Below are 20,303 nucleotides of genomic sequence, written 5' to 3'. Positions count from 1 at the left end.
ACAGCCGCTGACCCGGCGTCACACCAGCTTGGCACTGGTGAAACTGGGAGGGCGGCACGGGTGCTGGGTACACTCGATGCAGGGGAGCATCATGAGTCCCCTCCCTTGCAGCCAGTGAGAGAATCGTGCAGCTGGGGTGCACCGGGGGTGTCCGGGAGGCTGCAATCTGTCCGGGTGTCTCTCCTGGAATGTCCCGAGTGTCCCCAGGGTTGGGATAATGTTTGGGAGCCAGATCCTGCAGGTCCCAGAGCTGGGGTCTTGCCGGGTGCCTGGGCTGGGGATGCTGCACGCTGTGGACGTTCCTTACCAGCACCCCTGAGGGCACCAGGGTGGGCAGAGCCGAGAGGTCGGGGCTAGAGGTGCTGGTGCAGGGTGCTCCCATCCCAGAGCTGGATCCAGGCAGAGTTTTGGTCTCAGCATGGCAATTTAGGAAGCAAGGACGACCCTGCTGGCACCCAGTGGGCACCTTGTGCCTGTCCCCTCACTACAGGGCAGCTGTGCCTGCTGTGTCCCCTGGGACCTTCAGTGCCTGCATTCAGCAGGGGCTGGAGCTGGTGCAGGAGAGCAGCCAGGATCGTGGACACCCTTCCACAGAAACCCTATGAGTCTCATGGTCACAGGGCTGGAGGGGAGCCCAGCCTGGGGGGGCAGTGGGCAGGGGTCCCTGACGTGCAGCGGGTGCTGCTGCCACTCAGGGTGGCCGCATGTCCCCAAACAAGCACAACCAGCCAGCTGGGAACAAAGATATCCTCTTGCCAGCACCAGCACTGGCCTTAGCCCACAGCTCCAGGGAGGGTGGGTGTCAGGGGGACAGTGTCCCTGAGGCAGAGTGCTGTCAGGTCCTGGGCAATGCCATGAGACTGGCTGGGGATTCTGGTGCTGCTCTGGCTGGTGGCTGCCCTGGCTCAGAGGGCTGTTCTGGCCAGCAGCTCCAGTGGTTTCAGGGCTGGGGGTGGGAAGCGGGTGCTGCTGTGCTGGGGGCTGTGCTGGGGGCTGTGCCAGAGGTGGGCCCGGAGCACCTCGCCCACTGTGCGGCGGAAGGTCTGGCTGACGAAGCAGTAGAGGAAGAAGTTGAGGGTGGTGTTGAGCATGGCCACCATGTTGGCGACGTCCAAGGCCAGGTGCACGCGCCAGTCTCTCTTGACTGAAGCCACGTAGAGGTGACAGATCATGACAATGGTCCGGGGAGCCCAGAGCACAATGAAGACGGTGGTGACAGCCAGGAGGAGAGCTGTGGTTTTGCTCAAGCGGGGTCGGCCGCCCCCCGAGCGCCTCCGCTGCTTCAGCTTGCGGATGATGATGGAGTTGGTGGCCAGGAAGATGCTGCAGGGCAAGAAATAGATGGTGACACAGTGCACCCACTTGAGCACCATGTCCAGGGCGGTGGGGGGGGTCGGCGTCACGCCACACGTCCAGCCACCAGTAGAAGGGGATGCCTGTGGCCAGAGCCACGGCAAAGACAGCCGCGATGATCCTGCGGGTGCGCTGGGGGTAGGACACGGCGCGGTACCGCAGCGGGTGGCACAGGGCCACGTAGCGGTCCACAGTCAGCAGGACAGTGACCCAGATGGAAGCGTGGTTGGCTGCGAACTCCAGCACGTTGACAGTGTGGATGAAGGCACTGGGCACCGCCCGGGCCAGGATGGCCGTCTGCAGGATGAAACCCACAAAGATGATGAAGACTTGGGTGAGGATGTCGGAGGTGGTCAAGGCCAGCAGGTACCAGTATGATGACTTCTTAGTCCTCGTGGCCAGGCGGGACAGGGCCACAGCAGTCAGGACATTCACTGGAGGGAGGGATTGATGTTTGGTGGTGAGACACTGGGGCTCACCTCTCTCCCTGGAGCACCCAGGGGTGCCCAGTCTGTCCCAGGGCCGTAGGGCAAAGGGCCCCAGGCACCAGCTGGGGGGGAAGCTATAAATATCCCAGGGTGGTGGGGATTTGCTGAGCTGATTAATCTCTTCCATGTGTCAGCCCAAGCAAAGCAAATACCATCTGTCCCTGCTGCCGTGGCACCTGCCCCGCATCTGGGGGTGGGGGGGGAGTGTGGGGTGGGGGAGCAGCCTACTGTCCCCCACCCCTGAGGACTCTCTTCCCTATCCCCAAAAACCCTGCAGCTGGGATGGGAGCTGGAGAGCACAGCCTGGGCTGAGGGTGCACAGCTCAGCACCCTTCGCAGGGGTCAGTATCGAGGTGGGTGCTGTCCCCCACGCTTCCGAGCACGCCCCGGACCCCTCACCTGGCAGCCCTAGCCCCAGCAGGACGCTGTAATACACAATGGGGAAGATTCCCACCAGGCACGGTGACCGCTCCAGCTCCGGCCGTACCACGTCGCCAGCCCACGCCACCGCCGTGCTGTTGGGCACCGGGACCATCGCCTTCTGCCACGGACCGGCTGCAGGGGGAGACGGGGAGAGTCAGGGGGCTCGGGGCAAGCTGGCTCCCACGGGGACAGAGATCCTGGCTGTCGGTCCGGGATGGGTGACACCTTCCGGGACCCAGCAGTGGCCGGAAGGACCCAGAGGTGCCGGAGGGGGTCCCAGAGGTCCCGAGGAGGGTCCCATCTGTGCCAGGGGGGATTCGCTATCTCTAGTCTGCCAGCCGGGTCCTTTGCCAGCTCCTCAAGCAGGTCCACATGGGGCAGAAACCTAGCCCTAGCCCTAGCCCTAGCCCTAGCCCCTGCCCCTTGCCCCTGCCCCTGCCCGGATCGGGCCCACCCTGCCCCATCATTCATAAACCCGGGGGGCACCGCCCCACTACCAAGATTCGCGTTCCTATTGGCTAGAGAAGATCAGGCTTCACCCAATCAGAGAGGCATCCTCCAGCAGGAGGGAGATCAAACCTGAGCGCTGCGTTCTGATTGGTCAGAATTCCTTCCCCGCAAATTAGCATCTCCTGAGGGGACCGCGACCCCCGGCCCGAGTGCTGAAGGAGGAGAGGTCCTTAGCCCGGGGAGGGTGCAGGGAGGATCATTAGGCTGGGGGGAGGATGCAAGAGGGGGTTCTGAGTCTGTGGGAGGGTGCGGGGGGGTCCTTAGTCGCGGGAGGAGGGTACAAAGGGGGGTCCTGAGCCCGGCGGGATTGCGGGGGAGGTTCTCAGCCCTAGGGGTGCCCGAGGTGTCTTCAGCCCGGAGGTGGGGGGAATGCAGAGGGGTGTTCCTGAGCCCGGGGGGTGTGCGGAGGGGGTCTTCGGCCCGGGAGGACGCTGCAGATTGCGGGGGTCCGTCCTGAGCCCGGGGTGAGGGCTGGTACCGCGAACTTCTCCGGTCCCAGTCATGCTCTGGCCCCCCAGGGATCCCAAACTGTCCCAGTCCCAATCACCTTAGACTCCCGACGGCTCCGGGGGACATGGGGGGCAGGTTCCCCCCGCCAGTGCTCCCGTCCCGACCCTCCCAGCCATGGCTCTGCCTTCATCAGCACTGCCCGCAGCCGGGGGGGGGCCCTTGGCAGCTCGGGGGGGCTCTGGCCTTCGCAGGGAGGGCAACAGGGCGCTGAGCAAAGCCCCGGGCCGGGGGGACACACACACATGCGCAAGGAGAAGCCAATTAACTGCAAATTAGATCAGGCTAATCAGTAGGGGCTAGTCTGGGCCCTTCGTGTCCCCCAGGGAACTGGGACATCGAACACGGCAGCGGGACCGCGTTAACCCTTTCCCAGTCTGGATCTCATCTGTTCTGCGCGGGCATTTGGCTCCGCTCCGCCCACCCCTTGCGACCCCCGCTGGGGGTCCCCTTCCCCAAGTCCTGCGGGTGATGGGTTCTCACCTCGGTGGCCCCTGTGCCACCTGCCGGGTGCGCGGTGCCACCTTCCCTGGGCTCGAAGAGTCACTGGTGGCCGTGTCCCTTTGGTCTCTGTGTCCCCGCTGCGGGCTGTATCCCCGTCGGTGCCCCTTGTCCCCGACGGCAGCCGTGTCCCTGCCGCTGGCTGTGTCCACACTGTTGGCTGTGTCTTCTTCACCTGTGGCTGTGTTCCCTCCTGCACCCGCAGCATCGCACAGCCCCGAGGGCTGCGGGGCGGAGGGAGAGCGGAGTGGGCAGAGCCGCGGGCTGGGCTAGCGGGGCTGGAGGACGTCCCCAGGGGCGACGGACGGGGTCACCTGGGAAGCTGTGCCAGCCCCGAGTGACTGTGACAGAGCTTGTCCCCACCCCAGATGGAAGGGTGGTGGCCCGGGTGCTGGGGGACAGCTTGGGTGCCCACCGGCACAGCCCCTGCGTGCAGAGGACATCCTGGTGGCACAAACTTGCCTGTACCCCAGTTTCCTCAGGAGCACAGGTAGAGGTGGGAGAACTGATGTCCTCTGCCTATCCCTGGGGCCACCTACTCCCCATATCCTGCACCCCACCCTGTCCCCCGGCCGGCAGGATCTGGCAGGAGCGCCCTGGCACGGGTCGCTACGTTGAGCGAACCCTCCGCTGCTGCAGCTGCCATTGCCTGAGCCAGCACATCTCACCCGGGGGCTGGCTGCCCTGTCCTCTGGTGACCCCTGGCACTGTGGTCCCCCATGTCCCCTCATGGGCCAACAGTCCATGCTCCCCTGTCCTAAGGCCAGCTGTTGCCACCACAGCGGACACGATGGTCCTGAGGCTGTTGGGTACAGCCTGTGCTGGCACCGTGCCGGTGTCACCGGGCACACGCTCCCGGCAAGCTGTTGTTTTGCAGGCGGGTGGTTAAATGAGGCGTCGGTGGATGCGGTGAGCCATTAACCGGCTGTGCCGCGGCGGGGGCCCCTCGTCCCCCGGCTGTGCCGCGCCTCCCTGTCATGGAGAGACAGCAGCCTGTGCTGCACTCTCTGCTCACGTCTCCCTCTCGGGGCTTCCTTGCCCCACGGGGCCCCAGTGCAGCACAGGAGTGGCTGGGTGGCTTGTCCCCAGCCCCTCCACCCATGGGTCAGGGACACATGGGTGATCCCCACCCCCCCAGGAGCTTCAACAACATCTGCCCGTGCTCAACATCTGGAGACATCTAAGCCTGAGCCCCTCACTCACCCCCCCTGGGCCACCGCTGTGCTTGGTGAGTGGGGTCCTCAGCTCCCCCACACTGCGGGGTGCTGATGCAGGCAGTGTTGGTGGTGGCACAGCGTCCCCACGTGTCCTGGGGAGCGATGGGGCGTGAAACAGGCACCGGCCGTGCTGCGCTGTCACCTGTTTCAGCAGTGAACACCAAACTGGTACTGTGGGCACTGGCACTAGTGCCACTGGCCCGGAGAGAGAGCTGGGAACAGTTAATGTCCCTCCAGCACTGCCACACGCTGAAAGTCACCGCATCCCCCCCAGCGGTGTTCTCAGGAGGCGGGGGGCGGGGGGGGCAAAAGTCCCACCCACACTGCAAAGCCCCTCAAGAGCCGTCGGGGCGGGCGAGGTGCCAGCGGGGCCGGGCACGGGGCACTGGCTGCGCTGTTGGCTGCAAAGGCTGGGAAAAGGGCAGGTGGTTCCTGCCGGCAGCCCCGATGCCATGGTGATGGGCTGCTACCGCCATGAATACCCATGAGCCGGGGAGGCCACACCGAGCTGTGCCCTGAATGCAAAGACCCCGCTGCTGCCTTCTGCCGGCACAAAGGGCCGCGGCCGCGCGTGGGGCCGTGTCACGGCGCGGCAGCACCGGGGGCGGCTGGAGACACCCCCGTGTCCCCGCAGGGCTCACCGGGGCGCCCCGTCACTCCTCCCTGGGGTGCGGGGCTGGGGTCTCAGGGTCAGGGTGGGATGTCTGGGGGCTGGAAGCGGTTCCCTTGGCAACGGCCGGTCCCAGTTTCCACCAATCGATGCGGTGGCGCGGGCTGGGAGGGCTGGGAAGGCTCGTGGCCTACATAAGGGCCGGGCGGCCCCCACGCCCGCGCCGGCACCCGGCAGATGTGCTTGAAGCCATGGCCAGGCTGGCGGGGCCCCGGCCCGTGGCCACCCGCCGCTGGGGCTGTGTCACCGCTGCCTTCCTCCTCCTCCTCCTCACCGTGCATGCTGGTAAGGGTGGTCTTGGTGGAGGGGAGGGGTCCTGCTGTGGGTGCTGTGGGTCCTGCTGCCCTTGCTGAGTGCTGGGGTGGGGCTGGGATGGGGTGTGGGTGTCTGGTGATGCCTGTGGGATGCTGAGCTCTCCAGCAGCCGTTGGGGCTTGGGGAAGGGATGGGTGCAGCTCCTGGATGTGCCCCACAGTGCCCAGGAGGTGCTGGGGGCTAGAGCTCAGTGCTGCCTAGGGAGGGCTTGGTGCAGCAGCCAGTAATGTCCAACACCACAGGGTAAGGAGCTCCCCATCCCTGCTCAGCTGGCTTAAGCTGGTGCTGGGAAGGGTAATCCGCTGGATTGCCTGCTGGCAAGACAGGATTTGAGAGAGACTGGGCCAAATTCATCCTGGGGAAGGATGCCCTTGGGGGGGGGTGGGACTTGGGCCAGGCAAGAGGGAGAGGAGGAGGAAGGCTCTCTATGCCTGCAGGAGCATGGAGACTCCCTGTCCTGGACGCCATCCCTGCTGGGAGCCTGGCAAAGTGGGGACAGGGACACGGAGGGTCAGTCACCCTCAGAGGGTGCCTGAGCTGGAACCAGGCTGGGCAGGAGGTGCCGGATCACAATGTCAGGGATGGCACCAAGAGCAAGCACAGCAGGGCAGCTGCCCCCCCGCAGTGATGCTGGGGCAGCTGCTGTCCCCAGGCTGCTCAGACCGCAGAGACCCTGTCCCTAGGTGCAGGGGCAAGAGGGTGCCAGGCTCCCCACACTCATGGCTACCCCAGCACAGTCAGGACGTGGGGGGCTGGGGGCAATGCCCAGGGCTCGTTCTGCCCACAGCAGGGCCGGGATTGGGGCTGGCAGACCGGGCTGCAAGCCAGCGCTGCCCGGCACAGGTCCATTTCCCAGCATGTCCCAGGCTGGGACATGGTGGTCTCACCCCTTCTGCTGCAGAAAAGCAGTTTTTCGGCTCCTAAGGACAAAAATGTCCCCATGTCCCCTCGTCCTTTTCACACCCCCTTGGCACCAGCCGGCCCTTCGCAGAGCAGGGGGAGGATGTGCACAGAGCCAGGCGTCCCCAGCCCCCATTAGCCACGCATTGCCCATTCTACTGACCACCAGTACCCTGGTTCTTGGGGTGCAGCTCTGGGACGGTTCGCTCTCCCCACAGCCCAGAAAGGCGATGTTAGTGGTGACACCACTGCTGCCACCATCAACCACTCGCTGACGCTGCTGCAGCGGCTGCAGGAGCTGCTGCAGAACGGCAACGGCAGCGACTCGGTGCTGCGGGTGCACACGGCTGCCTCCGAGGAGGCCAAGGTCTTCCACACCCACCAGCTGCTGCTCAGTCTCCAGAGCGAGGTCTTTGAGAGCCTCCTGCACAACCAGAGCATTGTCACCCTGTACGAGCCACCTGAGACTGCTGCGCTCTTTGATAAGTTTATCAGGTATGTGGGGACCTCATGGCATGGGGACATCAGGAGGGATGCAGCTCCTTGAGGGACAATGGCGACCTCAAAGGACAGGGCTGCAGCCAAGGAGGGGGAATGTTCCTTTGTGGACCGTGGGAACCACAGGGACCCCACCAGATGGGATGCCCAGAGGGGTGCAGCCAAGCAGGGGAGATGCTTCCCTAGAGAACCTGGAGGTTCTCTGGAGACCACAAAGATCCCATGGGATGGGGATGCTGGGAGGGATGAAACCAATGAGGGATGATGCTCCCTTGAGGACCGTGTCAGCTGGGGACTGGATTGGGAAGGGGATCAGGGGATGCCAGTGCCACCTCCCCATCCTCTGCCCCAGGTACCTGTACTGCGGGGGGGTCTCCATCCTGCTGCACCAAGCCATCCCCCTGCACCAGCTGGCCAGCAAGTACCGTGTGTGGGGGCTGCAGCGCGGCGTGGCCGACTACATGAAGACCCACCTGGCCAGCGAGTCGAGCCAGGGCCACGTGGTGGGCTGGTACCATTACGCCGTGCGCATCGGGGACGTGGCGCTGCAGGAGAGCTGCCTCCAGTTCCTGGCCTGGAACCTCTCGGCTGTGCTGGGAAGCGCCGAGTGGGGCTCGGTGAGCGTGGAGCTGCTGCTGCTGCTGCTAGAGCGCTCCGACCTGGTGCTGCACAGCGAGCTGGAGCTCTACACGGCTGTGGAAAGCTGGCTGGGCCACCGGCAGCCGGAGGGGCCCGTGGCTGAGCGGGTGCTGCGTGCCATCCGCTACCCCATGATCGCCCCCAGCCAGCTCTTCCGGCTGCAGGCGCAGTCGGCGGTGCTGGCGCGGCACTACAGCGCGGTGCAGGACCTGCTGTTCCAGGCCTTCCAGTTCCACGCCGCTTCCCCCCTCCATTTTGCCAAGTACTTCGACGTCAACTGCAGCATGTTCCTGCCCCGCAACTACCTCGCGCCCAGCTGGGGCTCCCAGTGGGTCATCAACAACCCAGCGCGGGATGACCGCAGCACCAGCTTCCAGACCCAGCTGGGTCCCAGCAGCCACGACGCTGGGAAGCGGGTCACCTGGAACGTCCTCTTCTCGCCGCGCTGGCTGCCCATCAGCCTGCGCCCCGTCTACTCGGACACGGTCTCTGGGGCCGTCCAGCCGGCACGTATCGAGGACGGTCGCCCCCGGCTCGTCATCACCCCGGCCATGAGCAGCCCCGACTTTGCCGGTGTCAGCTTCCAGAAGACGGTGCTGGTGGGCGTGCGGCAGCAGGGCCGCGTCCTGGTGAAGCACGTCTATGGCTTCCACCAGAGCTCGGACGAGACCACCGACTTCCTGGCCCAGGCCGACCTGCAGAAGCGCACCTCCGAGTACCTCATCGACAACTCCCTGCACCTCCACATCATCATCAAGCCCATCTACCACTCCCTCATCAAGGTGAAGAAGTAACCAGGCAGAGCCAGGGCCTGTGGCTGAACTGGCCACAGCCCTAGAGGGGGGGCCTGTGCTTGGTCCTCCTGCTCCTAGGTAGATGGAGGTCCCCACAGTGGGCAACCCCGGGGCTGTTCTCTGCTGCCCACCCTTCCCTGATTGTCCCCTTGTCACATCTGATCCCCACAGCTGTTCCTGGGGTGCCTGCCGGGAGCTGGGGACATGGGACACTGGAATCCCCCTGCCCGACATGGGTGGTGCAGGAGGTGGAATGTGCAGCCCACTGCCATGGGCACACCCTGGGCTCACAAACCCCCACGGGCGAGGGGATGGGGACAGAGACAGCTCGTTCCTTGCTATGATACCACCTTATGTCCTCCCTCTGTGTCATGGTGCTGGGTCCAGCTGCTGGCCCTGATACCTGGCAGCAGCTCCCAGGGGTGACCCAGCTGCATGCCCAGGCTAGGGTGGGTGCCCTGGCTGCACCCCCCAGCACAGGATGTTTCAGGAGCACCATCCCCACTCACGTCCAGCTCTGCCCCATTCCTGCCTGGGCACTCCCACCCCCTGCCTAATAAAAGCAGAAAATGAGTGTGGGGAGTATGGGGGGTCTTTGGAGAGTTCTCTGTCCCTATGCACAGCACCCACATCACTCAGCACACCTGCTTTTAAATTTAACCCCTTGGAAGGACAAACCCCGATGCCTGGGTGGCTCCACCAGTGATGCTGTGTAGCTGGCAGCATCCCCAGGTGCTGAGCACTCACAGAGGCCCTTCCTGGAGCAGCTGTGTGGCTCCATCCAGGGTCACCATGTCAGTCCCTCGGGATTTGGGTCCCTGCCTTGTGGTGGGTTTGGCACTGGGAGGGCTGAGTCCTGTCCCCCACCTGTGGCCCTGGCACCAGGTTGCACAGGGACAGGGATCCCGTGGGCAGCCCCTGGCACGGGGGATGCCTTGCGGTGCCGGGGCTGCCAGGATGGGCGCTCAGCTGGCAAAGGGATGGATGGCGAGGGGAGCTGGAGGTGGCCTTCCTGCCCTGTCCCCCTGCCTGCACCTACCTCGCAGCTGGTGACCTTGAAGGACCGTGACCTCCTAAATGTCCTTCTGCCCCCTGGTGATGCCCCCCTCTTCCCTGGCTCCCCACCATCCTTCTTGTGCACCCACCACCAGGCACCTGGGGATGTGGCTGTCCCCACCAGCCTGTCCCCACTGCCAGCTTGCCACAGCATGTGGCCATGCTGCTCCTCTGTGGGCTCTGGTGGGCTCTGGTGGGTGCCCTCTGGGATGTGAGACCAGTGCTGGGCAGCCTTCGCCATGATGCTCTTAGTGCTGCTCGATACCTTCCAGTGATCTGTGGCACGGTGGCACTGTGGGGGCTTCTTGAGCATGGGGATTAGGGTGCTGCTGCTGGGGAAGGGATGCCCTTTACCCTCTGCCACAGCAGCAGCCCCGTGCACATGGGGGGTGGTGGACACCCACCTGTGTCTGTCCCCCGTAAGGCACATGGTATCACTGCAGATCCCCTGCCATCGTGGTGTGGGGTGCTCGTGGCTCTGTGCCCACACATGCTCCTGGTCCCAGTCTGGTGAGCTCTCTGTGCCACTTGCCTGTGGGATCTTGGGCAGGGACGTGCTCTTTCTAGTGTGCAGCGGGGGTCTGGGCCCACCCTGCCCTACCTCGAGGGTGCTGATGTCCCCGAGTTCCCCAGCCAGCTCCTGCAGGTAGGTCTTGTACAGCTCCTCCAGTGGCCGTGGCACAGGCAGCTGGTGGTCTGCCAAGGAATGCGCATCAACAGGTGCCACACCGGGCTCAGGTGGCAGCGTTGTAAAACCAGGGGGACTTTGCATTGCAGCAGGTCCCATTCAATAAACTGGTGACAACGCAGGATGACACAGAGAGGCCCCTTTGTCACTGCAGGAGTCCCAGGAGGACGCACCGGTGAGGAGCTGCCGCTGCTGCAGGATGATGCGGGCGCAGAGGGCCCGGTGCCGGCGGAAGGGCCGTGCCATGAGCTGCGGGTGCCGGGGGCTGCTCTCGGGCCGGGTGCGGCAGCGCGGCTCTGCCGGCTCCATCTGCAGCCGGTGCAGGCGGCGCAGCAGGGCCGGCATCTCCCGCTGCTCCTCCGAGCCGCTCCGATGCCGCGGGGTCTCCTCCAGCCGCGGGTGCCCCTGGCTCTGCCGGAGCCGCCGCACCGGCTCTGCCTGAGGGCACAGAGCGGGGTCAGGGGCTCTGCCACCTGCCAGAATCTCTGCCACGGGAACAGCATCCCTGCCCAGGGTTGTTGGTGCAGATCCCCAAGAAGGTCCCCAAGCAGAATGCCTGAAGAGGGTCCCTAAAGAGGGTCCCCAGGCACGACAGAACTGGTGGAGGAGGTCCCCAAGCAGGTCCCTAAGTAGAAGCCCTCACACCCTCCCCATGGGTGTCAGAGGAGCTGGGGTTGCTTGGGGAGGGGGCTGGAGGGGCCTGTGCTCCCACCCTACCGTGGTGCGGATGCTCTTGGCACGGCAGGCATAGGTGAGAGTGCTGCAGGTCTCCTGGAAGGCGCTGCTGGCCGGGCTGATGTGGGCGATCATCACCGTGTAGCTGTTGCCCCCAAGCGAGTCCTGGCCATGGAGAGAACAGCTGAGAGGGACTGAGGCAGGGGCAGCCTGTGACCCCTTCCATCTCAGCCTCTGCCAGAGGAGCTGGGACCCCCGGCCACACCTTGAGCAGGCGGGTCAGCTTGCTGTCACGATAGTTGATGTGCTTGGTGCTCGCTTGGCCACTCAGGGCCTTGATGCAGTTGCCCAGGGCCAGCAGCGAGCGGTTGATGTGAGCCCCCTCCTTCATCCTCTGCCCGCGGTTCTGGGTCTGGCCGAGGGAAGAACCTGGCAAAGGAGGGGCGGGGGGGGAGGGCGGGGGGGCTCCCCAACCCCCCAGCCCCCCAGACAGGTGCTGTACCTGTGCTGCCCGCTCCGAGCCTGCCAGGTCGACCATGACGAGGTGGCCGTGGCGCAGCGCCCTGCCCCGGTGCAGCCCCCGGTGCAGCCCCCGGTGCCGCCGGCGCACGGTGACGCGCAGCACGGCGTGGGAGCGCGAGGAGGAGCGGTTGGCAGCCGTGGGCTCCTGCCGCCGCTGCCGGGTCCCCCGCGCCAGCAGCTGCAGGACCTGGGGCAGACGGGCAGTGCTGGGCAGGGGGGGGTTGCCTGACCCGACCCCCTCTCCCCCCGTGCCCACCCACTGGCTCACCTCCTCAGCGCTGATGGCAGAGATTTCAGTGATGCCGGGCACCCGGATGGTGCCGCTGGCGTCCTCCCGCAGCTGCAAGTGGCCCTGAGAGGGGTTCAGCAGGTCCTGGATCATCTCGTTGTAGATCTGGGCAGGAGTAGGGGCTGGGAATATCCCCCCCAGCATGGGGACCCACGGGGATACAGTGTCCCACGCTGGATGCAAAGACACCCGGCTTGGGCACGTGTGCTGCTTGCTGTCCCCTGCTCTTCCTGGGGAGGTGGATGTCCCCATGCCCCTCCCCACACACACCTCGAGGTAGGACATGGTGACCTCATACTCTGTGTCACCACTGGTGTCCTTGATGGCCTGGAAGAGATCACCCAGGGCACGGGCACAGATGCCAGGCTCGCTGTTGGTGCCCAGCATGGTGTAGGTCTTTCCACAGCCTGGGGGAGAAGAGGGGGCTCATCTGGGGCCAGGACACCCCCATGGCCACGGAGATGGCCCCCCTCCCTGCCCTACACCCCTCACCGGTTGGGCCATAGGCAAAGACGGTGGCACTGTACCCAGAGATGACGCCCTCAATGAGGCCCCGGGTGGTGGCACAGTACACAGTCTCCTGTGGGAGGGTGGGAGGTTCTGGGGTGCACCAGGCTGTCCCACTTCCACCCGCTGCCCCAGGCACCCCAGTGCATCCCCCCACGCCCCAAGGGACCCACCTGGGTGGCCAAGGAGTCAAAAGCCATGTCAAAGACATAGGATTTCTCTCTGGAGCGGCCAGAGTGCAGGACATCACGAGGGGCTTCTGTGGGGTCTTGCAGCACCACGATCTGCTGGAGGATGTGAAGGAGACTGGGGGGCACACACCTGCTCCAGGGTCACCTCTAGCCTTCCATGGAGGCACTGAACCTTCCTTAACAGTGCTAGTTAGCACTTGGCAGCTGCAGGAGCTGGTAGGGACCAAGTACCCCTGCCCTGGCATCACTGGTGTGTCCCATGGAACGTCTTGCTTGGAGCTGCATCTTCTCCCCGTGCTCCTGCCCGGGCACCCCACATCACCCACATCAAACACAACAGGACCAGAGCCACGTGGGACATCTGGTATGGGTGGGGGGCAGTAGAATGTGAGTCTGAGCCCTGGTAGGACCCCGAGGGATCCCCACCCTGCTTTGCCAGTGCTGCTTTCCCCTCCAGGCCGGGGCACAGGAGGTGTCTGGGCTGGTGCTGGTGGTGCGGGGCCCTTTGTGCTCCTGAATCGCCCCATTGTCCCCGGGCTGGGGACGGGGCTCAAAGCCAGCTCTGTGTGCAGTGCCAAGAGACCTGCCAGGCCCTTGCTCTGCTGCACCCACCTGGCCATGGTGGCACAAAGGCACCTCTGTCCGTGCAGCCAGTCAAGGTGACCGGCATGGCAGGGGACATCAGCATTCCATGGGGACTCCAGTGTCCCTGTCCCTGCATGGGGTGGCCTCTTGCGGGGTCCCCAGTTCCCATGGCTCCTGCTCCCTACCTCTGCATCCCCTCCAGCTCTACCCAGGACCGGGGACAGGGACAGGCAGTGCTGGGGTCCCACAGTGCTGCAGGAAGGGGGGCTCCTCCCCCAGAGCCCACCAAGTTTCCCACCCCGCTGCTTTGTTGCTGTAGGGTCTCCTACTGGGTGCCCCCCAGCCTGGCACACGCAGGCACGGCACAGCACCAGGTGCCACGGGGCACGTCCAGTGATGTGCACCAAGGGTCACATCCTGCAGCAGGGTACCCGTCCCTGCTGGCCCCGCGGGATGGGGATGGAGCAGGCGGGGGGGATGAAGCACCAGGCGGTGCCGGATGAACCGTGTTCCCGTCCCGGGGTCGTACCTGCTGGTCCAGGCGGTGGGCGATGGGCCTGGCCCCCCCCGCCAGCTCGGCCGCGCTCATCGGGCGGATGCGAAGAGCCACCTGGGAGACACCGGGATGAGCGTGGGGTGGTGGGGACAGGGACACAGGGACACGGGGACACGCACCTGCACACGAGCCATCGCGGCGGGGTCCGGCAGCCGAGCGGTGCAGCCCGGACGCAGCCCCCGGGACCCCCCCATGGCGGGCGCTGCAATTAGAGGTTCATTTGCCTGGGACGAAAGCGAACACCGCTGGGACCGGCCTTAAAGGGACAGCCGGGCAGCGTGTCCCTGTCCTCCTGCTGGCACCCGGCGTCGCTCGGCGATGGGAGAGCCCGCGGAGGCACGGTGGGAGCGGGGGGGCTGTGGCGCCCAAACTCCCCAGGGTGTCCTAACAGCATCTGCTGAACAAGCCCTGTGGTGTCACAGTGGGGTGGCAGGATGTTCAAGCCACATTGGCCACCCTGTCCCCTTCATGTCCCCCCTCCACTGTGTTCCAGCCCCAGGGGGTGCAGCTGGGGGATGCCAGGATCCAGGTGTCCCTGCTGCACTCAGCAGGTCCCCGCAGGGACACTGTGCCACCGGCCAGGACTCACTGCCAGCTGCTGGTCCTCACTGTCCCCTAGAGCCTTCATGTCCTTGCCAGGGTGCAGGGGCCAAGGGGAGCCCATGAGCAGAAGTTCCCTGTGTAGGGTACATGAAGGCATTGATTCTGTCCCCTCTGCCCTCCTGGGAGGGGGCTGTGGGGCTGAATGACCCCCCCTAGCCTGGGCTGGGAGGCACGATGGAGGCTGCATGTCCCCATCCTGCTCTGCCCTGCCCCCCTGGAGATGCTGAGGTGCTCCCACCACTGGCTCCTGTTGGCACAGTGGCTGGCACTGTGTGCAGGGGTGGTGGACATAGTCGTGGTGCACAGTCAGGGTGCCAGGAGCTGAGTGACAACACACCTGTCCCACATGGGGCACAGCCAGCACATGGCTCAGGGAGGTGACTTTCCACTGCTCATTATTGGTTCAATTAGGGCTGACCCTTAACAAAGGCTCTTGGCTGAGCAGCAAGGCTGGTGCCCGGTTCCTGCCCAGCCTCACCCCCCGCCTAGAGCCTGGGGAAGGGTCCTGCTGGGGGGCTCACCCCAGCTCTTGCACAGGGGATGCCACCTGTGCCATGTCCCCGTGGTGCTGCAGGGTGAGCACAACCAGCAGCTCGTTAATCATTGCCAGGCAAGGCAGCGGCTGGGGGGTGTTTACCCAGTGCTGATAACCCCGTCCCCAGGATGGGGACACCCCGAGGGACACCCCCAAGGCCAGGGTGCCCTGTCATGGTCAGCAACTGGCTTTGATCTATGGCCTGGGCTGGAATGAGGAGACTAAGAGTGAGAAGACACGACTTTCCCACCCTCTGCTTAACCCCACGGTGACAAAACAGGAAACGTGACATGGAAACGCTCCTGTTTATTCAACCCAAAGAAAGAAAATAAATCAGGAGGGAAAAGGGCCAGCGAGCACCTGTGGCCAACATGAGGGTTCCTGCATGAGCCACTGGTCCTTTCTTGGCTACAGCTCCTGCAGAAGAGCAGGTGTGGGGTCAGGGAGCTGTGGGATCCTCAACTTGTCACCCCACAGAGGCAGAGACCCCACAACCTCAGCCCAGCTCAGGGCCAGTAGCCTCATCCCCAGAGACAGAGAGCAGCAACCCAGGCAAAAGGGGGGGGCAAGCAAGGTGAAGCTGGAGGCACTGACCTTGGCAGCGTTCTCTTCTCCATCCTTCTCTTTTCCATCCTCTTCCTTTCCATCCTCCTGCTTTCCAGCCTCCTGCTTTCCAGCCTCCTGCTTTCCAGCCTCCTCCTTTACATCCTCCTCCTTTTCATCCTCCTCCTTTTCATCCTCTTCTTTTCCACCTTCCTCCTTTCCACCCTCCTCCTTTCCACCCTCCTCGTCCTGGCGCACTTCGTACAGCACAGTTGTCTCCTGCATCCTCCTCTGCAGCTCGTCTTCAATGATCATGAAGTACCTGTTGCGGGTGTCAACAAACACCTCCTCAGGGGTCTGCCGGAACTCCTCTGCCTCCGTCCCCACACCCTCCGACTGGGCACGCTCCTTCAGCCGCCTTTCCCGGTACCGGGCCTCCAGGACCTTTTCCCTCCTTGTCTCCCGCTCGAACATCTAGAGCAGAAGGGGTACTGAGGGGCACGGGGCTGGCAGGGCACCCCATGCTGGCAGTGCCGAGGGCCCCGCCGTGACCCAGCACAGCAGTTTGTGGCTCAAAGGGCACGTACGTTGTTGGCCAAGTTCTTCTCATTCTTCTGGAGGGTGCAGAGTCCAGGGGAGATCTGCAGCAGGGTGACCGTGCCCATCCTGGAGCCGCAGGCGAGGATGCAGCCGCTGTCCTGCAGGCGCAGGCTGTCCAGGGGTTCGTTGCAGACCTGGGGAGGGAGGACAGGTGGGGGGCACTTAGCCCCAGCGTGACACCCCACAGGGGAAATCAAGCAGGATGAGCTGGCAAATCCACGTGGCTGCCACCAACATATGCAGTTTTGGGCACGTCGTGCTCCAGGTTCAGCTCAGGGGACAGTACTGCTTGATGGAGTTATCCCAGGATCCAGGCAGGCAGGGTGGGACTTGATCCCTGGGCTCTGCCTGCTCCATGTCAAGCCCCCCCTGCCGGCACTGGTCTGGTGCAGCCCCCCACTCCCCTCCCTGGCCAAGGGACCCAACCTTCAGGCTGAGGGATGGGTCCTTCTGCTTGAAGAGGAAGTCCCAGACATCTAGGGTGCCATCCGACCTGGTGGTGAAGAAGACGGCCGGCTTCATGGTGCTCCAGCATCCGTCCATCAGGTAGGAGGGGTGGTTCCTGCCGGCAGACCCGGGGCAGCGGGGGTGGGCTTATGGCCTCCAACCCCCCACAAGGCAGCACATCCCCCCATGGCACAGCACCTAGAGCCACCAGCCCAGACCTGGGTACCCTCCATCCCAGCAGACTCAGCCACGCTGGCACTGCTCTGCCTTGGTGACCATTCCAGACCCTGCTGGTTGTCTGCCCCAAAGATGCCCTTCCATGAACGGGAAGGGTTTTTGCAGGGCACACACACACACACCCCAACACCTACTTGGTGCACATAATTGCTGATTCCTTGATCTCCTCTGACCAGATCCGAGCAGCCCAGCCACCAACCGTTAGGAAGATCTTGGGGTTAAAAGGGTTCCTGGTCAGTGCATAGATGGGTCCGATGTGGCCGCTGAAGGTGCCGCTGATTTTTTCCTGGGGTGTCTTGGCCTTGCGGTTGCAGGCGAGGACGATGCCTTGCTCTGTGCCCACCATGAACTTGGTGGGCTGAGGGTGGGAGCAGAAGACAGCAGCCATCAGCAGGCTGGGACCACCTGGCGTGTGCCAGGGGGGCAGCACAGCACCCTGCTGTGGGTGCTGGCTGTGTGCAGACAGGGTGATCCTGACACCACGGATGCTCACCAGGGTGGGCTCGAATTCCAGTGCAACAGCACCCAGAGAGTCCTTCAAGCTCCCTCTCCCACTGATGTCCAAGACCACCTTCTCGGTGGGCTGGGACAGCTTGCGGATGTCCCACCACAGGACCTGCAGGGGACAAGCAGCAGGAGGGGGCAGCAGGGCCTGCCCCTGGCCCAGCCGAGGGTTCTGGGGGGCTGAGTGCCCTGTGCCAGCCCACGGTGCCAGCCTGGGGCCTGGTTCCCGTGCTGCCATGGCAGGGTAAGCTCTTTCAGACTGTTCCCGAGTGCCCAGCACCCTTCCCTGCCCCTGCCTGTTACCTGCCCGTCCGTGGAGGCTGAGAAGCAGTCGGTGCCCGTTTTGGACTGCAACCAGAGAGCTCCATACACGGGGTCCCTGTGGCTGAACTCCACAGTGGACACCTCCACGGGCAGCTCCCCTTTCCTGATGTCCCAGTAAGCTGGGAAGGAAGAAGAGCTGTTAAGATCTGCACTGGTTCCCTTGCCCAGCTCCTTTGTTTGCTGAGGAGATGCTGCCCCACTGTCCAAGCCAGGATGGGAGGGTGAACCTCCCTGGGTCCACTAATGACATTTCATCCTTTGTGAGTGCAGCAGGGCTGGAACCAGGCTCTTGCTGAATTAAACGGGAGCCTCGTTAACATGACCTCACATCTATCCCACCTTCCTTACCCATCTGCCCATTGTAGCATCCTCCCAACAGGATGTTGGAGTCTTTGGGGTTGTATTCCAGCGAGACAAGAGGGGAGGATGGTGAGAGAGCAAGCTCTGGCTCATTGGGGTTTCCTGCCAGGAAGGGATGAATAAAGAGCAAAGTGTAACAGCAGCCCTAAACCTGCCCCTTTCTCCCCCCCATCCCAGTCCTCCATGCCTGGCTCCTGGTCATGCTGGATGAGGTGGCCATGTTGCCAGGACACCCCACCTCAGCCAGGGAAAGGAGCTGACCTGTCCTCACCTGCCAGCCTGGGGGCAGACCCCTGGTACCCCAACCCCCATAGCCCCAACCCTTCTTCTTCGTGTTTTTCACTCCAAAATCCAACAGGCTTGAGAGTCTTTGGCAGAACAGGGCAGTTCTCAGCCTGGGCTTGTGCTGCCTGGTTCTTACTCAAGCCCAAGTGAACCAACCCTACAAAGACAAGAACCACACAAGAGCCACGTGGCTCCGCTGCCTGGTGCAGGAAATCGTGCACTGGGATTGCAGTGGTTATTTCCCACCTGTCAGCCAGCTTTCAGCTCCCATTTCTCCCCTTTTCTGCTTCGATCTGTGGGCAGAGCAGGAACCCAGCCCCTGTTGATCCCCCCTCCGGGCTGTGAGGCCTCCCTACACACTCTGAAGGCACAAAGAGCTTCCGCAGCAGCAGCGTTACCGACTGCTGGGCTTTCCCTTCCCCTCACCCAGATCCCAGATGTAGGAATCAAAGCTCATGTCCTTTGTGCTGTGCTGGAACTGGAGGTTGGAATAAGCCACGGCCAGTTTCTCGCTTGCATTGGGGTTCCAGGAGAGACGTGTGGCTGTCCTCTTGACTACGTTTGGATCCCTTTTGGGTAACAGGACATCAAAGGAAGATGTTGGTTTGCTAACAGCTTTGTCACGCCCTGTGCTGATGGTCTCCCAGAGGAAACTGTGGGCATTGCAATTAAAACAAGCTGCAGCCCTGGAGCATCGAGTGCAGGAAACGATTCTCTTGGGGCTTAGGTTGGGAGGGAAGAAGAGCTGATGATTTAATAAGGTCTTTCCAGTTACACATTTCTAAGAATCCAATTAAGTTACTGGATCTGACTTATAGAAATGACCTAACAGCCCCTGACATTTGAAAACAATCTTTGAGGCACCAGAAAGACTAAATCCTGACTAAAGCACTGTTTGATGCTCTGTGGTTGCCCTTGGACCGTGGTGCCTCTGCAAAGTGCCTGGGCAGGGAGGGATGGAACAGATGGAGCAGGGGGGCTGCAGCAGGTCTCTCCATCCATAAAGGGACTCAGCTCTATCCTAAATCCCGTGGGTTTTCCCCCTTGCTTTGCCTCCAAAGGCAGTTCAGCAGCTCGTCGTGGCCCCGGTGAGCCCGGCTGGCTGTGCTACCTGAGGATGTTGATGGTTTTTGCGTAGGGGGGCTGGTCTTCCAACTCCACCACGTCCCCCTCCTCAAAATACTCCTCGTAGATGTCGACCGTGTTGTTCTGCTTGACGTAGTGCTCCATCAGCTGCAGGGGAAGCACAGGCAGAGGGCAGGGAGCTGCCGAGGCGAGGGCGGGGGGCTCCGGGAGCGGGAGGGGAGGAGAGGGGCGGGCAGGCCCTTACGGTGCCGAGGTGCAGGATGGTGTTGACATAGTTCTCATCTTTCTCCAGCTTCTTCCGGAAGCGCGCGGTTTGCTCCGGCTCCTGAGGGTTGATGTCTTTGGGCCAGCCGCCCTCCACGTGGTTCACACCGCGAGATGCCACCTCCACCCGCTCGGTGTTGACCTGGGGGGTGACACAGAGAAGGCGGAGCAAGAGCCCGAGCCGAAAAGGCGCAAAACTCCCCTTCCTCCCCCTCGCTCGGCGCTGCCCTGCAGAGCAGCAGCAGGGGAGACCCGCAGCCCTTACCTCGTGCAGGGCCATCTCGCAGACGTGCTGGACGCTGCTGTCCACGGGGTTCCTCAGGATGAAGTTGCTGGCCAGGCTGGGGTCGGGGGGGATGTCCACGGTCACCCTGGCCGGCCAGTCGGAGAAGTTGCAGGGTCGGCCGAAATCTTTGCGCTTCCGTGTGTACTCGTAGGCAAGCTCCATGGCGGCGCGGGCGGGGGGGCGGTGCCGAGCGCCCCTGCAGCCCCCGGCCCTGGGGGAAAGGGGCCCGAGCAGCGGCCGGGGGGCTCAGCGCAGGAGCAGCCGCTCGGAGGATCCCGGGCCGCGTCAGCCGTTGCCAGGCAACCGCCACCCCAGGGGGCCGCCATCTTGGGGCGGCGTCACGTGA

At 63.8% G+C, this 20,303-nt stretch overlaps 4 protein-coding genes across 4 annotated transcripts; 1 reads left to right on the top strand and 3 right to left on the bottom strand.

Annotated features, from left to right (window-relative positions):
• Nucleotides 1-3: 3 nt before the first annotated feature.
• On the bottom strand, nt 4-4,199 carry GPR142 (G protein-coupled receptor 142). The gene is given in 4 exon segments (XM_051634833.1): nt 4-1,391; nt 1,393-1,787; nt 2,241-2,396; nt 3,765-4,199. Coding segments are annotated over 4 exon segments (1,263 nt in total). The 5' UTR covers nt 3,991-4,199; the 3' UTR covers nt 4-905.
• Nucleotides 4,200-5,839: 1,640 nt separating this feature from the next.
• On the top strand, nt 5,840-9,388 carry BTBD17 (BTB domain containing 17). Its single transcript, XM_051634830.1, has 3 exons — nt 5,840-5,954; nt 7,102-7,378; nt 7,734-9,388. The coding sequence occupies exons 1-3, from the start codon at nt 5,861-5,863 to the stop codon at nt 8,812-8,814; spliced, it is 1,452 nt and encodes a 483-aa protein (XP_051490790.1). The 5' UTR covers nt 5,840-5,860; the 3' UTR covers nt 8,815-9,388.
• A 20-nt stretch (nt 9,389-9,408) lies between these two features.
• KIF19 (kinesin family member 19) lies at nt 9,409-14,511 on the bottom strand. Its single transcript, XM_051635238.1, has 11 exons — nt 14,473-14,511; nt 13,857-13,937; nt 12,725-12,835; nt 12,537-12,624; nt 12,315-12,451; nt 12,024-12,149; nt 11,736-11,942; nt 11,499-11,645; nt 11,276-11,398; nt 10,728-10,996; nt 9,409-10,634 (listed from the first exon to the last, which is right to left on the bottom strand). The coding sequence occupies exons 1-11, from the start codon at nt 14,509-14,511 to the stop codon at nt 9,602-9,604; spliced, it is 2,361 nt and encodes a 786-aa protein (XP_051491198.1). The 3' UTR covers nt 9,409-9,601.
• An 814-nt stretch (nt 14,512-15,325) lies between these two features.
• On the bottom strand, nt 15,326-20,119 carry DNAI2 (dynein axonemal intermediate chain 2). Its single transcript, XM_051634817.1, has 12 exons — nt 19,937-20,119; nt 19,652-19,813; nt 19,433-19,554; nt 18,748-18,890; nt 18,025-18,138; nt 17,656-17,795; nt 17,342-17,464; nt 16,983-17,206; nt 16,591-16,726; nt 16,152-16,298; nt 15,616-16,038; nt 15,326-15,438 (listed from the first exon to the last, which is right to left on the bottom strand). The coding sequence occupies exons 1-12, from the start codon at nt 20,117-20,119 to the stop codon at nt 15,430-15,432; spliced, it is 1,926 nt and encodes a 641-aa protein (XP_051490777.1). The 3' UTR covers nt 15,326-15,429.
• Nucleotides 20,120-20,303: the final 184 nt, after the last annotated feature.

Source organism: Apus apus, chromosome 17, assembly GCF_020740795.1.
Source record: "Apus apus isolate bApuApu2 chromosome 17, bApuApu2.pri.cur, whole genome shotgun sequence".
NCBI lineage: Eukaryota > Metazoa > Chordata > Aves > Apodiformes > Apodidae > Apus > Apus apus.
Note: the sequence above shows the minus strand (reverse complement) of the source record. Positions and strands in the feature narration are given on the sequence as shown.

Excerpts from the sequence above, each read along its gene's own strand:
- BTBD17 (XM_051634830.1), top strand. The coding sequence starts at position 5,861 with ATGGCCAGGCTGGCGGGGCCCCGGCCCGTGGCCACCCGCCGCTGGGGC. Across the intron at positions 5,955-7,101 it reads CCTCCTCACCGTGCATGCTG|CCCAGAAAGGCGATGTTAGT; the intron begins GTAAGGGTGGTC and ends CTCTCCCCACAG. Across the intron at positions 7,379-7,733 it reads CTCTTTGATAAGTTTATCAG|GTACCTGTACTGCGGGGGGG; the intron begins GTATGTGGGGAC and ends CCTCTGCCCCAG.
- KIF19 (XM_051635238.1), bottom strand. The coding sequence starts at position 14,511 with ATGAAGGCTCTAGGGGACAGTGAGGACCAGCAGCTGGCA. Across the intron at positions 12,625-12,724 it reads TTGACTCCTTGGCCACCCAG|GAGACTGTGTACTGTGCCAC; the intron begins GTGGGTCCCTTG and ends ACCCTCCCACAG. Across the intron at positions 10,997-11,275 it reads CCAAGAGCATCCGCACCACG|GCAGAGCCGGTGCGGCGGCT; the intron begins GTAGGGTGGGAG and ends CTGTGCCCTCAG.
- DNAI2 (XM_051634817.1), bottom strand. The coding sequence starts at position 20,119 with ATGGAGCTTGCCTACGAGTACACACGGAAGCGCAAAGATTTCGGCCGA. Across the intron at positions 16,299-16,590 it reads ACCCATCCCTCAGCCTGAAG|GTCTGCAACGAACCCCTGGA; the intron begins GTTGGGTCCCTT and ends CTCCCTCCCCAG. Across the intron at positions 16,039-16,151 it reads AGAAGAACTTGGCCAACAAC|ATGTTCGAGCGGGAGACAAG; the intron begins GTACGTGCCCTT and ends CTTCTGCTCTAG.